Source organism: Myxine glutinosa, chromosome 12 (genome assembly GCF_964187855.1).
Source record: "Myxine glutinosa chromosome 12, kmMyxGlut1.1, whole genome shotgun sequence".
NCBI lineage: Eukaryota > Metazoa > Chordata > Myxini > Myxiniformes > Myxinidae > Myxine > Myxine glutinosa.
In genome coordinates, this window is record NC_136272.1 from 39390885 (window position 1) to 39408388 (window position 17504).

Consider the following 17504-nt stretch of genomic DNA (forward strand, 5'->3'; position numbering starts at 1 on the left):
GGTCTTGTGTGTTAATCTGTCTGTCTGTCAATCATCTGCAGGTCACAATTTTAAACCGATCTTCACAAAACGTCACCAGATGGTAGAGTTGGTCATAAGGAAGAAGCCTATTGATTTCGAGGTCAAAGGTCAAATTTATAAAATTGTCATTTTTCATCCGATTGACTTGAAGATTGAGCAGCATTTGCATATTGTCACTAAATTGGGAAACCAACTAATTTTTGAGGTCAAAAGGTCAAAGGCCAACTCAAGGTCAAACTTCCAATATCAATTTTCATCTGAAAAATCATCAATTTTAATCCGATTGACCCAAGCTTTGATTAAGATCGTCAATTTTAATCTTGATGAAATGGACAATTTGCTGTATCCATGGCAACTTTTTATTTTGGGGAGGGGTGGATTTTGCAAGTAACATGCTCTGCATGACAGCTTCTTATTACCCTGCGCTCGCGAAGCAAAAAGCAGGGTTAAGCATTTGGGTGCGTACGTGCGTACGTACGTGTGGATAAAGTGTGTGTGTACGTGTCTGCATTATTAAAATTCATTTTCTCGGCAACCGTTGATTCGATTGGCATGAAATTTTACCGTAGGAGTGCCACTGCCTGTAGAATGTTTTATTCATAATTATGACGTCATAGGTCAAGTGGTACGGACGCCATATTAGAAAAACGTATTGTGGACGAAACATGACGCTTGGAAAAAACAAAAAACTTGGAAAAACCACCATTAAAAAACCTCTATATCTCCCAAACCGCTCAATGGAAAAAATGAAAACATGGCTCATTTTCAAATACTCCCCATGGGGAATAAGATATGTTCATGATGATGTCATTGGTGCCTTCATTATGACGTCATTCGACAAGTACAACGCTTGATTCGATCAGTATGAATTTTTTTTTTCTGCAATTCTTGGTCCGATTGACACGAAATTTTCACCATAGGAGCGGCTCCTCCTGCAGACTATTTTAATGATAATTATGACGTTATAGGTCACGTGTTACAGGCGCCATCTTGGAAAAACTTTGCACCTCTATATCTTTGAAACCACTCCATGGAAAAAATTGAGACCTGGCTCATTGTCAAGTACTCCCCATGGGGAATAAGATGTGTTAATGATGATGTCATCGGTGCGTTTGTTATGATGTCATAATTCCACAAATACAACACTTATGCGATCATTATGAATTATTTTTTTTCTGCAACTGTTGGCCTGATTGACACAATTTTCACCATAGGAGCGTCTCCTCCTTTAGAATATTTTAATGATAATCTGACATTATAGGTCATGTGGTACAGGCACCATCTTGGGAAAAACTGAAAAACATTACACCTATTCAGAAAAACAGCCATTCAGAAAGTATTCAGACCCCTTCACTTTTTTCACATGTTTTTATGTTGCAGCCTTATGCTGAAATCGTTTAAATTCATTTTTTTCCTCATCAATCTACACTCAACACCCCATAATTACAAAGAGAAAACAGGATTTTAGAAAGTTTTGCAAATTTATTAAAAATAAAAAACTGAAATATCACATTTAAGTACATAAGTATTCAGACCCTTAACTCAGTACTTAGTTGAAGCACGTTTGGCAGCGATTACAGCTTCGAGTCTTCTTGGGTATGACGCGACAAGCTTTGCACACCTGGATTTGGGGATTTTTTGCCATTCTTCTCTGCAGATCATCTTAAGCTCTGTCAGGTTGAATGGGGACCGTCGGTGGACAGCCATTTTCAGGTCTTTCCAGAGATGTTGGATTGGGTTCAAGTCAGGGCTCTGGCTGGGCCACTCAAGGAACTTCACAGAGTTGTCCCTAAGCCACTCCTGCATTGTATTGGCTGTGTGCTTAGGGTCATTGTCCTATTGGAAGGTGAACCTTCGGCCCAGTCTGAGGTCCTGAGCGCTCTGTTTCAGGTTTTCATTAAGGATATATCTGTACTTTGCTCCGTTCATTGTTCCCTCAACCCTGACCAGTACCCCAGTCCCTGCTGCTGAAAAACACCCCCACAGCATGATGCTGCCACCACTATGCTTCACCGTTGGGATGGTATTGGGCAGGTGATGTGCGGTGCCTGGTTTCCTCCAGACATGACGCTTAGAATTGAGGCCAAACAGTTCAATCTTGGTTTCATCAGACCACAGAATCTTGTTTCTCGCAGTCTGAGAGTCCTTTAGGTGCTTTTTTGCAAACTCCAAGCGGGCTTTCATGTGTCTTTCACTGAGGAGAGGCTTCCGTCTGGCCACTCTGCCATAAAGCCCAGATTGGTGGAGTGTTGCAGTGAAGGTTGTCCTTCTGGAAGTTTCTCCCATCTCCACACAGGATCTCTGGAGCTCAGCCAGAGTGACCATCGGGTTCCTGGTCACCTCTCTTACCAAGGCCCTTTTCCCCGGATTGCTCAGTTTGGCCGGGCGGCCAGCTCCAGGAAGAGTCCTGGTTGTTCCAAACTTCTTCCATTTAAGAATTATGGAGGCCACTGTGCTCTTGGGAACCTTCAATGCAGCACAATTTTTTTTGTAGGCTTCCCCAGATCTGTGCCTCGACACAATCCTGTCTCTGAGCTCTGCAGGCAGTTCCTTCGACCTCATGGCTTGGTTTTTGCTCTGATATGCATTGTCAGCTGTGAGACCTTATATAGACAGGTGTGTGCCTTTCCATATCATGTCCAATCAATTGAATTTACCACAGGTGGACTCCAATCAAGGTGTAGAAACATCTCAAAGATTATCAAGAGAAATGGGAGGCACCTGAGCTAAATTTCAAGTGTCATAGCAAAGGGTCTGAATACTTATGTCAATGTGATATTTCAGTTGTTTTTTTTAAATAAATTTGCAAAACTTTCTAAAACCCTGTTTTCTCTTTGTCATTATGGGGTATTGAGTGCAGATTGATGAGGGAAAAAATGAATTTAAACGATTTCAACATAAGGCTGCAACGTAACAAAATGTGAAAAAAGTGAAGTGGTCTGAATTTTTTTTTTTTTTTTTTTTTGTATACAAGATCGAGGCTCGTGAAAGAGCGAACATTAATCACACAGAAAGACAAACAGACACATAAAACAAATAACATCGGGAGCGGTAGACAAGATGGGGAGAGAGGGGGAAGGACACAAACACAACATTTGAGAGCAGGGACCGAGAGACATGGAGACATCGAGAGATCTGTGGGAGGGAGAGGGCTTTGGGGGGGAGGCATGTGAAGGGGGGGGGGGGGGGTGGGAGAAGTATAAACATATGGACACTGCCAGGATTTCCAGGAAAGAAGTTGGAATTTCAAACAAGGTGGATCTGGGGTGATTTAGTGGGGGTAGAAAAGATCAAGGTTATGGATGGGGGAAGATAAGAGATGGTGGTGAACAGCTGTTTTAAAGACCTGGAGGGAGGAGAGGGATTGAAGGGAGTGTGGGAGTTTGTTCCACAGGCGGGAGAAAAGAGGAATGAAAGAGTGAAGGTGAGCAGAGAGCCGAGATTTCGGCAGTTTAACCATCAGAGGGTTGCTGGCAGATCTTGTGCGACCTGTAGGAATATTTGGGGGACAGAGCACAGAGAGAGCTGGGGGAGCAAGGCCGGAGAGGAGTCGGTAGAAGACAGAAAGGCCACCTACCTGCCTGCGGTGAGTGAGTGAAAGGCCCTCAGAGATAGCTTCATCGCGGGAGATTCCAATGATTTTGAAAGCTTTGGATTCAACAGCGTGAAGCCGAGCCAGGTGTGAGGCAGGAGCACCGGCCCATAGGGGAGAACAGTATTCCATTGAGCTGCGGATGAAAGCCTTGTATGTGGTGAGGAGCTCAGGTGTGCCGAGGAAGGACTTCGCACGACGGAGGATGCCCAGTCGGCGACTGGCTTTGGAGGCCAGCTTGGAAATGTGGTTTTCCCAAGAAAGATCATGGCAGATAGTTAGACCCAAAATCTTGAGTGACAGAACTTCTTGGAGAGGATTGTTGAGAAAGTAGATGGGAGGGTTGTCCAGTCGATCTTTTCGGAGAGACATAGTAAGAGAGTGAGATTTGTCAGGATTGAAAGACATGTTCCACTTGTTTGACCAGTCTGTGATTTTGTCCAGGTCTTCAGAGAGTGAGGAGGCTGCAGACTGCCGATCTGAGGGAAGAGGAATGGAGCGGCAGAGAGTGGAGTCATACTTTTATGAATACTTTTATGAATAAAAAAAACCACCGTTTAGAGGCCATTTTTCCCCGCAAAGCGGGGGTTGGCCTTTTCGGGGACCGTGGTAGTTGTTGTTTTTTTTGGTCCCCTTTTTGAAGCAATGTTTTACGGCCGGATGCCCTTCCTGACGCCAACCATTTTTGCCGCCTTTAACGACAAACAGGGAATTACCAGTGAACTGGTACTCAATTAGCTGACCTCGGAAGGATGACAGGCTGAGTCAACCCCCCTGGCATTAATTCGGCGATCGACCGAGATTCGAACCCAGGATCCTAGGATCCTAAGCCGGCACCCTAACCGCTAGCCCAACACCAGGAATACTTTTATGAATGCACTGTATATATCTCCAAAACCGCTCTCTGGAAAAATTGAAACGTGGCTCATTGTAAAGAACTCCATATGGGGAATCGGTGTTAACGATGACATCATTGGTGCCATAATTATGACCTCATAATTCGACAGGGAAAACGCTTCGTCTGATCAGTTTAAAATTTATTGTGTTATTGATGCAACAATTATATTAGAAAATATAAATTTATGACCATCACTCACACGGTCTGGCAGCCATATTGGATCAAAAAAAAAACACGTTCAAAAACAGAAGAGTTAGCTCGCACCAAGTTGACTGCGCAGGGTAAGTGTTCTCTGAATACCATCAGGTTTATTTATTCATTTATGTACCCATTTATTAATTCCGACATAAGTTGAGGCTGGTGGAAGAACTAGGCTCGTAGTTAATGTGTGTGTAATACTTATTCTGGAAGTCTGTCGTTGGCTTAACGGTTAAGGTGGCTCGCTTGAGATCTCTTAGGGTCTTGAGTTTGAGCCCCCGTCAGCCGTTGAATTAACACTGGGTGGGTTGCCTCGGCCTGCCATCCTTCCAAGGTCGGCAAAATGAGCACCAGCTTAATTCCGTGCTTCCTCCCTGATGACTGTTAGCAGCACATTGAAGAGTACAGGGATATGGAGTACATCCCATTTTAGTACAGTCCCATTTACAACCCTCTTCTGGTGAAACTGCCAAAATCAAGACTCTCTGCTCACCTTCACTCTTTCATTCCTCTTTTCTCCCACCTCTAGAACAAACTCCCCCACTCTCTTCAATCCCTCTCCTCCCTCGGTTTTTAAAACAGCTGTTCACCACCATCATCTCTCTCTCCCCCATCCAAAACCTTGATCTTTTCTACCCCCGTTAAAACACCTCAAATCCACCTCTTTCATGTTTCGTTTTCTTTCCTGAAAGTCATAGTTGTGTCCACCGTGTACCCCCCTTACCCCGCCTCCCCCCAGTACTCCCCCTTCCACAGATCTACCGACGTCGTGCTTGTGTGCTTCCCTCTCTCTCTCCCCCCTCTTGTTTCCTGCTTCCTTCATTGCATGTTTTACGTGTCTGTGCATGTTTTCATGTTCAATGTGTTAGCTCTTACACGAGCCTCGACTTTGTATGCAAAAAAAAAAGTGTGGCGTGAATATGCCAGGTGAATACGTGGTGCTTTGTGTGCATTTTCATGCAGTGTCGGACTTCTCTTCATGGACAGCGTGGAGAGTGCTGGTGTGTTCATCCCGAAAGTGGTTCTCCCATTGCTGCCTCCCCGATCGTCCGTGGGCACTTGGACTGCCAACAATACTTGGCGTACTGAAAGCCTGTCGTCATGGTAACGTTGCAAATGTTACACTTGCCAAACATGGCTTTGCATCCCAGAAGAAAGGCTGATGAGTAATAGAATAAGTCAGAGAGAAGTTAGGGGGTGGGTAGTGGTATAGTTGTTGTGGTGAGGGTAATTGGGGATGGGGTTCGGGCACTTGGAGGAGAGAGTGAGTTCGAAAAATAATAGAGGTCTGAGGTTTGGCAAGGCCTGTTCATTAAGGCGGTTCATCTTTTAAATTCTAACCTCATACGTTCGGGGATGCTGACGCGTGCCGCCTGTAGATCTTCCGAGTTCCACTCCCGTATGTTTGTCTTCCACCATGAAGCTGATTTACTAGGGTGGGGACAGGTTGTGTTGAATAGGGTAAGTCTCTATCGGCATTCCCAAAAAGCTGACTTCGTAATGGAAGGTCACCTGGCTTTCCCGCATGGAGTGAGATTCCTCCTCTGATGACTGGCCGTGGGGTGAGAATTGGGATACCCTTTGTGTGAAAAATGGCATGCCCCACTGCCCCAGGTACTTTCTTAAAATGTGGGTTTGAGCCAGAGTAAAATTAGCTGAACCCAATCTTGCAATTGGAATTGCCATTTCAGGCCCCTTATTGTGCCGATGGAGATAAAATATATTCGTGGCCTAAAAGTGAACGACCTTCAATTAGGGAAAGAAAACACACAGTGTTTCTTCTAAACCTGTGTAAACACCTTTTTCCAGCAAGGGAACAGGGCGAAGCTTAGAAATGAGTCCGAGGCCTCGAGCTCCATGAATGGGGGCTTTGCTGGCCACGTGCGAGGGCGGAATCGCTGCGAAACTTTCTCCAATTTCAGGCCGCACGCTGCACCGATCTCAACTTAAACATGTCACTGCGCTCTCCAAACTGCACATTAGACTTTCTGTCTGTAGAGACGGACTGTTTGAGTGGTTTTCACGTAAAGTACCGAGGGAGTTTCCCCTTGCTCGGCTGTTTCCTCTTAACCCCGAGCTTGGTGGTGGTTGGAGTGACATGATCAGTGGAATTATGGATGTGTAAAAATATCATCTAATGTACTCGATGTCTGACCTCACCCGGTACGTCATTCCAAATATGCTAAACAGAAATAAAATGTAAATTTAGGACCAAATATCCGCCTTTCCTTTAGTTCCATTTTTCGATCAGAATAACATTGAACTTTATTTTTTGGAGGTTTTTTGTGTTGGTGAAAAATACATGAATGTGATGTATTGAATGGTAAACAGTAATGTTAATGTAAAATATGTTCTCTTATTTTTTTAATTTGATGTTAAAAATATATTAAAATGCATTCTAATAAAAATGTTCTTGGAAATCTGACTTCTCATGTTTGGACCAAATCTTTCCTCCTCAATAGCCTGTTGTGACGTAACTGCCTGTTAAAATTGTGACATCATTGTGTGCTGTGATGTATGTTATATCTGCTTGCACACTGTTGAACAAGAAAAGTTGAACATTGTATAAGAAGGAATAACAAGGAAATGTAGCCATTCGGCCCATCATGCCTACCCTACAACACCAGATGAAATAAATCCGTCAAACTACCAATTTATCTTCATTGGGGAAAGGAGAGAGAACTAGAAAGGTGGGGCAGGGTCAGGGACATCACATGGGTGTTAAAAATAAAAATTTGGGAATAAAAAAAATGATTCTGGGAGGGGAGTGGTGGGAAAAGGGGGTTTTATAGTGAAAAATATACAACACCAACCACACTATTCCTTGAGACGCTCACAGAAGGTAGTGGTGCTCCGCACTCCGCACAGATGTGCACAATCACCCATCCATAAATCAAGCTTCCGATCAGTCCTTACAATATCCCTGTACCACTCTATCTCCAATGCTTCCTATCGCATTCCAATGAAACTTATCTGTTGTTTCTGCTGCCACTACCTTTTTTTGCTGCTACTCCTCACCATTGCCTTCTCTCAATTTTTTTTTGCTGCTACCCCTCACCTCTAGCTTCTCTCGATACCCCCTAACCAAAGCCTCCACTCACCACACCCTCACCACTACCTTTTTTCTGCTGCTACCCCTCACCACTGCCTTCTCTCGATACCCCCTAACCACAGCCTCCACTCACCACACCCTCACCACTACCTTTTTTTTGCTGCTACCCCTCACCTCTAGCTTCTCTCGATACCCCCTAACCACAGCCTCCACTCAGCACACCCTCACCACTACCTTTTTTCTGCTGCTACCCCTCACCACTGGCTTCTCTCGATACCCCCTAACCACAGCCTCCACTCACCACACCCTCACCACTACCTTTTTAATGCTGCTACCCCTCACCTCTAGCCTCTCTCGATACCCCCTAACCACAGCCTCCACTCACCACACCCTCACCACTACCTTTTTTCTGCTGCTACCCCTCACCACTGGCTTCTCTCGATACCCCCTAACCACAGCCTCCACTCACCACACCCTCACCACTACCTTTTTAATGCTGCTACCCCTCACCACTGGCTTCTCTCGATACCCCCTAACCACAGCCTCCACTCACCACACCCTCACCACTACCTTTTTAATGCTGCTACCCCTCACCTCTAGCCTCTCTCGATACCCCCTAACCACAGCCTCCACTCACCACACCCTCACCACTACCTTTTTTCTGCTGCTACCCCTCACCACTGGCTTCTCTCGATACCCCCTAACCACAGCCTCCACTCACCACACCCTCACCACTACCTTTTTTCTGCTGCTACCCCTCACCACTGCCTGCCCTCATCACCTCCTCACCATTACCTGCACTCACCACTAACTGCACTCACCACTAACTGCACTCACCACACCCTCACCACATCTTGCACTCACCACGACCTGCACTCACCACATCCTCACCACTGTCTGTACTTGCTACACCCTTGTCACACATTCACCACTACCTGCAGTCATTACCAATCTCTTCTGCAGACTCACTCCACAAACGTAACCAACTGTTCTCTACAAATTATTCACACTGATACCTGCTGTAAAGTAACTACGGTATCCATTCTTTCAACCTTGTAATAGCCATGATCATGTGAGCAATGTGCTCACACTTCCTACAACATTGACAACTGCTATTTCTACTATCCCCGATATGGCCCACATCAAGCATCGATCACACTCTTTGTAATCTCCTTCCCTTCACATTATTTCCAGATTGCCTCACCCCCTGACCGTTTCCTAACTATTTCCAACTAACTTCACCGCTCGACTAGGGGCCACAAAGTAGGCCAAGCCTGACGTTTCTAAATAAAACCAATACAATTACCCACTAATCTGCTACAAACACCACTGCAACCTTAAGTGATACCAAATACACAACACCTGACACAAAATCACAACAAATATGAAGAAAAAAAACAAAAAAAACTACTTGTCATGTTCTGTCATATGGAGCTCTGAAACCTTCACATGAACCCGACTACAATTGCAGTTCATGTCGCATGAAAAAGATGACGGAGAAGAACAAAACTACAAACGGGTAAAGAGACACCCGGTTCAAGACAGACAAAAATGAGGAGACTTTCAGCATGACATCTTGGATTTTCAAAGACGAGCAGGCAAACTGGTTTGATGAGATTTGATTTATCTATTAAACAAAGAAAGCCACCTGTCTGTCAGTCTGTCTGCCCACCTCTGTTTGTCTGTCTGTCCCCCTGTGTCTGTATTCTATGCACTCCCATACCGCTCTACGGAATGAGTTGAAACTTGGTTGGCTTAACAGTTCGGGTGGCAAGATCTTCAGATCTTGAGTTCTAGCCCCTGGTGGTGGTTCGTATGTATCCTGTAGCTGCTGATTGCATCATTTTCTGGAAGCGCAGCTGTCCCGCTGATGCAATCCCCCCTATTGCCAGTCAGCTGGAGAATCGATCATGGCCTATGGGGGAGATTATGAGAGTGCAAAGGGGGAAGTCAGTGAAAGGATAGAGGAGTAGGTTTGCAGGCGTTAGCTGCAATATGCCATCTAGTAATACAGAAGTAATTTATGTTTTTATCTACGAGTAGTTGCTCTTTCGACTGAATCCATATTTTATTGGAATAAAATGATTGATTCAGTTGGTTCAGTGTGTGGTGGAAACTCGTCTGCATTTTGTGAAAAGCATTGAAGGATCCTTAACGTCCACCAACTGATGTGAGCAGTCCACAAACTGAGGCGACGCAGTGAGGTGGAGTGAAGTTTATCTCTCCCAATAGCAGTCACCAATCAGAGCTCATCCAGGAAACAGTTCAGGTCACTTTTGAATAAAACAGGAACCAGAGAGCATGGTCAGAGGAACCGGAAGATGGGGAGCTCAGGGCTCTTAGGGCAAAAAATGCTGTTGGATGAAGGCTTTTGGGGAGATCTGTGGTGCTTCAGGAAGCGGTGGGAGAACATAATTTCCCATGCGATGTTGGTAAGGAAGGTTCTGAGGTCTCGGGGTCTTGGCTCTGGTGCAGACCGCCGGCTCAACTAGGTGCATGATCATTAGGTTCCGAGTGGATTCTGCTCTGGAGACATTGAGTTTTTCTGCACCTGTTTCTCCGGCTCACAGATCTGGAATTCTGGAACTTCTACTCCTACAACCACGTCATCTCCCTTGTCCTGCCCAAACTTCTCATCCCCTAAATAAACTCGTAAACATTGTAATGGAGAGACGCTGAAGCTCAAATCACTCTCATTTCCCCTTAATTTGTGTCCGCACATATAGTCCGGCAGCTAAGCTAAATATAGCATAACAATTGTGCATTTTGTGAGGAAAGCACCAAATTTGGCACACAAGTAGACTATCATATTATGAAAAGATCTGGATATTGGGCCATCTCAGATTCAGAGATTTGATTTTTGCAAGATTTGCAGATTTTGCAGATTTGCAAGCTGAGATTGCAACGCCAGGGACGGCCGACTCCTTCCTGCGAGCTGCCCACGTCACCCGCACAAGAAGAGCTCATCAAATCACTGCAGCGGCACTGCACATCCTGCAACACCGTGCGTATGAACGCCACTGTATGACATATGCTGATGATGCAGAAGACCTGCCTGAGTTCGAAGACTGATGTCACCAGAGAGGAGAAGACATTCCCAACTTTCAGTACTGGGCAACTGTGCTGGAACTAGAGATGTTGGTACTGGTCGACGTGCGTTCTCTGCGGCAGGCTTCATTCACGATGTACCTTGATGCCCTGACGGAACTGGTCCCATGGTTCCATGCCTTAGACCACACACACTATGCCAGGTGGATCCCTGTTCACCTGAGGGACATGGTTGCACTCCCAATGAAGCACCCAGATGTAGCCAGAGAATTCAGGGCTGGCAACTTCACTGTACAGAAGACGAAGAAGGTGTTCTCTTCGATCCCAATCGAATCGAAATCTTGCAAAAATCAAATCTCTGAATCTGAGATGGCCCAATATCCAGATCTTTTCATAATATGATGGTCTACTAGTGTGCCAAATTTGGTGCTTTCCTCACAAAATGCACAATGGTTGATTTGTTTGTGAAATAAATGTTAGCTCTTTCACGAGCCTCGATTCAGTATACAAAAAAAAAAAAAAAAAAACCCGTTTCCCCACCAATATATGTGTTGTTTCTCCATGTTATGGGTCCAAGCACAGGATTTGAGGCGGGCCTGAATTATTTGTACATAATAATTACCACACATGAAAGGCAAAGCGTGATTAAGATATTGGTTCACTCTGTCTGTCGACAGATTTCAATTGAAGAACTACTTAATTTCAATTGAATGTTATATTTTGAACACTAGTGAGATACCCGTGCGACACACGGGTGGGAGGCCAGAAGCAAACAGGCAATGCAGATATGGTGATTGCGAAAGCATGTAACCAATAAATTCCACATTCCTGTAGCACCTTCAGTCACATGTCAGACATGGACAGCAAGTTCGTGAAGGACTTCCATGAAAAACGTACCCGTTCGGAAACAACGGGTACATTCATGTATAGAAACATCGATCGTGGGACCGTGGCGAATCTGCATATGGCGATCCGTGAAGTTCACATTCAGAAAGTAGAAACCATCATGGCATGTCGTCATTTACTTGAACTCGATATCTCTTTTTTCATTCCAAACAGCATAACTCCAATCACAAATTAATCACAAAATAAACTTTTAACAACATTGTTAATGTTTCCTTCATTGTAAAAACTACCAAGTCAACAGTTAAAAGGATTTTGAGCCGATATGTGTTATGGCCTTGGCAAGATCGATGGAGACAGCGATCTGTTAGCTTATACACCGCCCAAATAGCGATGTGGAATTCTCTCATGAAGAGATTAAACCCATGTCATTTGAACTTTGGCCGAGGTCATTATTTACTTTTAATGATGTTTAAATACTAATCAAAAAAAAGATAATTGGTTTTGGGTCGTCCTTTCCGCATATCGCATGGGATTGTGAGTTGGAGAGACAACCGTGATGGTGGGGAGGGGGTTGGCATTCTCTCAAGCAGGGATTCAACCCATGTCCTTATAAAAGATTTTTGTCCGAGGTCACCAAGTCCAATTGGTGCAGCTGTGCAGCGCAGCTGTGCAGCGATTGGTGCAGCCGTTTGTGCGGCACCCAGGAAAATAACGTTATGCGGGAGTCCAAACCTCAAAATGCTGGACGCCAAAGCTGAAATTGGAAAAACAATATGGCCTATTTTACTCGAGGTCTAGGGGATCCCAGGATTACCCACCCAAAATATCGTTGCGATCGGTTCAGCCGTTTTTGCGGTACCTTCGAACGGATGGACGGACGGATGGATGGACAGACAGACGGACAGACATTTGGTGAATTATAGCAAGATGAATCAGAACATGAAACGGAACATGAAACGGAACATGAACCTGCAGTTCCGCAGTACTTTGGCTCTGAATTTGGAAAATTGTACAGAATCTCGTCCCGATCGTGCATGCACACAGAGAAGGAAGTTTTAGTCTGTCTTCTTCTTGCCTGGCAAGTCAAACAAAATTGAAAATCATTCCAAACAGGAAACTTACTCTTTTAATGATATCATAAAGGACACAAACAACAGGCAAAAATAACTAATGTAACGTGTTAGATAAGGTGGTGTATAAGATGCTGCGTCAATGGCGGTAAACTTCCGAAAAAAGTTATTTTTTGCTGCAAACTTAAATCTTAATTTTATTTCAATTGAATTATTTACTGTACTTGAACATTGTACAATACATATTGTCTTGTTGGGATTCCCAAAACCTCGGCACTTCCAAAGACCTCGTTTTGCAAGTCTTGGGACAAAATATTACGCCATTTTACACCATCTTCAACAATCATGCAACACGTTGGGGAATATCGAGTTTCAGACAAAATGGCCGCTCGTAGGTGACATGTTCTGTGTAAAGTGACCAGGGCACGCATGCGCATTACGTGCATACCATTTTCAAGATGATGTTTTGATCACTGGCCGCACTGAGCCTGAACACTTGTGTAACCTTGACGTGTTTCTCAAACATCTTGTCTGTAAAGTACTGATGTAGAATAGATCACGAGGCGATGTCAAAGAGAACAATCATTTATTGCAGCACCCGGAATAATGTTGATGTGCAACGACCCCGTACACACACCGCCTGCCCCCTACCCGGAACTCCACCTTCATACTCCAAAACACAAGCAAGCACTTCCGGTTCCACACACCAAATGTAATCCCATTACATTGTCGAAGCCGGTGTTAAGGTGAAACGTGACAAGTGTAGATTTGTTACCAGAAGTGGAATTTCTTGGTCGTTTTGTCAGTGCTGATAGTATAAGGCTTAGCAAGTCTAAGAGTGAGGCTATCAGTGGCACTCCTATTCTTGTGAACAAGACAGAGCTCAAAGCTTCCCTGGGTATGTTGACCTATGACTGTAAATTTCTTCCGAATCTGAGCACTGCTCTTGAACCTCTCCACAAGCTACCATGTAAAGGTGTTGTGGTCACCCCAGTGTTGTAAGCTGCAGCATCACGCACTTTGTCAGCTGCAGAGTGTACCTTATCCATGGTTGAAAACGAAGCTCTAACATGTATTTTTGATCCAACAAAGATTCATCGGTATCTCTTCTGTCGACATTTTGAACTCGTAACCAATCACAAACCATCACGGTCCATGTTCAATGAGTGTAAGGGTAACAAACCCACAAGCCTCTGCACGCATCAGTGTTGGGCTGAGAAGTTGGCAGCCTTTGACCATTCTATAAGTTATCATCCTGGCAGTGATCATTTCTGTGCTGATGCCTTGAGTAGGCTACCACTGCCTGTTAACCCAGGTAATGTACCTGTACCAGGAGAGATTTTTGTGGCAATGAGTACGTGTTTGACTGTGATAATGTCCCAATCACTTCGAAGCAAATTGAATCATTGATGAACGTGGACCCGACCCTATCTATGATCAAACAATGTGTTATCGGTGGCATATGGTCAACTGTACCCGATGAGCTCCAAGAGAAAGTGAGACTATACCTTGTTCGTAAAGATGAGCTGTCCTTGCATTCTGGTTACCTGCTGTGGGCAACAGGGTTATTGAACCTCCTAAAGGTCTGAACAAGGTGTGTTTTTAACTACATGGATCGCATCCAGGTATTGTGACCATGAATTCAATTACCAGGAGTCACGTTTGGTGGCCGGGTATAGGCAAAGATTTATGGAGTTATGTTCGACATTGTTCCGTGTGTCAGGCTACCTCCCAGAACGCACCTCAGGCACCACATGTGGTCCTGGCCTTCGAAACCGTGGTCTCGCCTTCTGGTAGATTAACCTTGACCATTCTTGGGTAAAATGTTTTCAGTTGTAATCGATGCTCAGTCAAAGTGGATTGAATGTATAGCCTTATCAACCTGTTCCGGCAAAATCACCGTTGAGAGTTTCTGTGCCATGGTTGCCACTGGTGGTTTACCTGATTGTGTAATTCATGATCATGGCTCCATGTTTCACCAGCACTTTTTCAGGAATTTTTGAAACTGAATGTTATCAAGCGCGATCAAACCTGCTTCCAATGGTCAGGCTTTGAGAACTGCGCATGTGATCACGAGTGGTCGGTCTCAAAAAGGCGAAAGACATCCCAAACAGGTGGTACCTCGGTTCCATGTGTCATCAATGTGTTCGATCCTGTTTTAGAGCTAAATCCCAACCGTGGACCTAAGTGGGTCATTGGTCATGCAATCAATCAAATTGGCAACTCTGTATTTGTTGTGGAACCGTCCAATGGACCTACACATATTTGATATGTGTACGTATATGAGAGAGATGGAGGAAGGGAGAGAGGGAGAGGAAGGGAGAGAGGGAGAGGAAGGGAGAGAGGGAGAGGAAGAGGAAGGGAGGCAGAGAGAGATGGAGGAAGAGAGAGAGATGGAGGAAGAGAGAGAGATGGAGGAAGAGAGAGAGATGGAGGAAGAGAGAGAGATGGAGGAAGAGAGAGAGATGGAGGAAGAGAGAGAGATGGAGGAAGAGAGAGATGGAGGAAGAGAGAGAGATGGAGGAAGAGAGAGAGAGATGGAGGAAGAGAGAGAGATGGAGGAAGAGAGAGAGATGGAGGAAGAGAGAGAGATGGAGGAAGAGAGAGAGATGGAGGAAGAGAGAGAGATGGAGGAAGAGAGAGAGATGGAGGAAGGGAGAGAGATAGAGAGAGGAAGAGAGAGGAAGAGAGAGGGAGAGGGAGAGACTGACTGTTTCTTCCTTTTATTACAAGAGTACAAAAAATCAGTTATGTTCAGTCATAAAGAAACAAAACACAATTTTTTTTTTAATTATTTTATTTATTTATTTATTTTGTATACAAGATCGAGGCTCGTGAAAGAGCTAAAATGAGATGGAGGAAGAGCTAAAACGAAGACGTGAAAGAGCTAAAACAATAAAAATGGTCTCAAGGAAAAGTTATTATCAAATCATCATCATCAAGTGTGCATATGACATCATTAAAAACCCACTTTTCTTTAAAACATGTTAAATTCTTGTTCATTTTAAAAAACCGGTACTCTAGCTTTAGTCTTGCATTTACAAGAGCCTTAAGGGTGAGCAGTACATCACATGACGAGTCAGAAGCGTTTCCCATTTTTTTCTTCCTGGATTTATAAATTGCAAACTTGGCCTGGCCAATTAAAAAATTCATTAAAACCACATTCCTAAGGGAAGACGGTCCTAAAACACCATAAATAAAAACATTGTGATTGAAGAGGGAACCAAGCTTCACAAAGCGTTCCTGAAGGAATGTAAAAAGAGGTTGCAATCGTTCACGCTCAAGGTATATATGCGGTAGGGTTTCAATGGATGCACAGAAAGGGCATAGATTAGAGTTAGCAGTAGAAAACCGGTTCAGTAAAACATTATAAGGTAAAATCCAGTGTACAAGTTTCCATTGAATATCTCCAACATACTTTGGAGTAGGCAAGAGATAAAAACTTCGCCAATTGGGGCAATTGGGGGGTATTGGGGGTAAAACATCCCGCCATCGAAGCCTCGGGTGCTCAGAAAATGTTTGTGCGTATAAAATGTTAACATACGCGTTGTACAAAGTTTTCTTTGGAAAGGCGGGAAGGGATAATGCAGTATCATCAGGGCTGTTCAGGCCAGGGGACAGATTAAGTGGCGGGCTGAAAACTAGGAGTTTGGGGAAGTCACCCGCTGTTTCCTCGGGGGAAGGGCCAAGTTCCTCGCAGGTATTACGATACGTTGTGGATATCCCTTGAAGGAACCGAGAGATGATCCTGACAGATTTTATTCCGGTTTTTTGTGCCACAGCGGCAGCACTCAGCCGGTAGCTCCCAGACTCTGTCATGAGGTCTTTCACTCGCAGCAGCTTGGCATCAACAAAACGTTTAACGAGTCCCCTATTATTCAAGCTATTTTCCAGGAAGGGGTTGTAGCATAGGGGCTCATTCAACAACATTTCCATGTTGTATGTTGCCATTTCACGGGAAAAGGACAGGGCTTGCCAGGCGTTCATCACCCCTTGGTAAAAGGTGGGCAGCAAGGATGAATCGATTTGATGAGGGTTCATCAAGAAAAGTTCTCGGTCGTAACCCAGCTTGCATGTAAGCTGCAATATGCAGTTAGCCAGAGGCCTCCAGAGTAGGGCTCCATATACAAGTTGGCGCACGATATGAAGCCGGAAGACCATAATCCGGCTGTGGATATCAATAAGACCTTGGCCACCTTCAGTGAGTGGTAAGTATGCCACGGGGGGTTGGAGCCAGTGTTTCCCGCTCCAGAAAAAGTCGACAATGCTCTTTTGCAGTGTAATAAGAAGGCTCCCGGGCGGTTGTAGGCATATCATCTTATGCCATTGCATAGAGGCGACAAGATTGTTAATGACGAGAGTTCTTCCGTGGTACGAAAGTTGAGAAAGAAGTCCTTTCCAGCGGGCCAGTTTTGCCATTACCTTGTCCGGTAATCCCACCCAGTTCTGCTGCTCAAAGGTGTTGTCTCCTAGGAAAATACCGAGGTATTTAATGCCACTTTTCTGCCAGTTCACTCCTCCTGGTAGGACAATTGGCGGGCAATCTCCAGGTCCTATCCAAAGGGCTTCACTCTTCTTCCAGTTTACCTGGCCTGAACAAGCCTGACAATATGTCTTTAGTGCCTGAGCCACCGCAGTGACGTCAGCACTATTTTTTATATAAATACAGACATCATCTGCATAGGCAGAGACTTTTAGCGGTGTGGTAAGAATTGATCCAGTGAAGCCAGAAATGTGCGTACGTAATTGGAGCAGAAGAGGTTCGATGGCAAGAGAGTA

At 44.7% G+C, this 17504-nt stretch overlaps 1 protein-coding gene across 2 annotated transcripts in view; it reads left to right on the top strand.

Moving 5' to 3' along the window:
• Window positions 1–7134, top strand: part of IGFBP2 (insulin like growth factor binding protein 2) — a 51819-nt gene extending 44685 nt beyond the window's left edge. For both annotated transcript variants that reach the window (XM_068132671.2, XM_068132672.2), the window contains one exon: window positions 5673–7134. In XM_068132671.2, the coding sequence (XP_067988772.2) occupies window positions 5673–5798 (126 nt within the window). In that variant the 3' untranslated portion in view covers window positions 5799–7134. The remainder of the gene's footprint in view (window positions 1–5672) is intronic.
• The last annotated feature ends 10370 nt before the right edge of the window (window positions 7135–17504 follow it).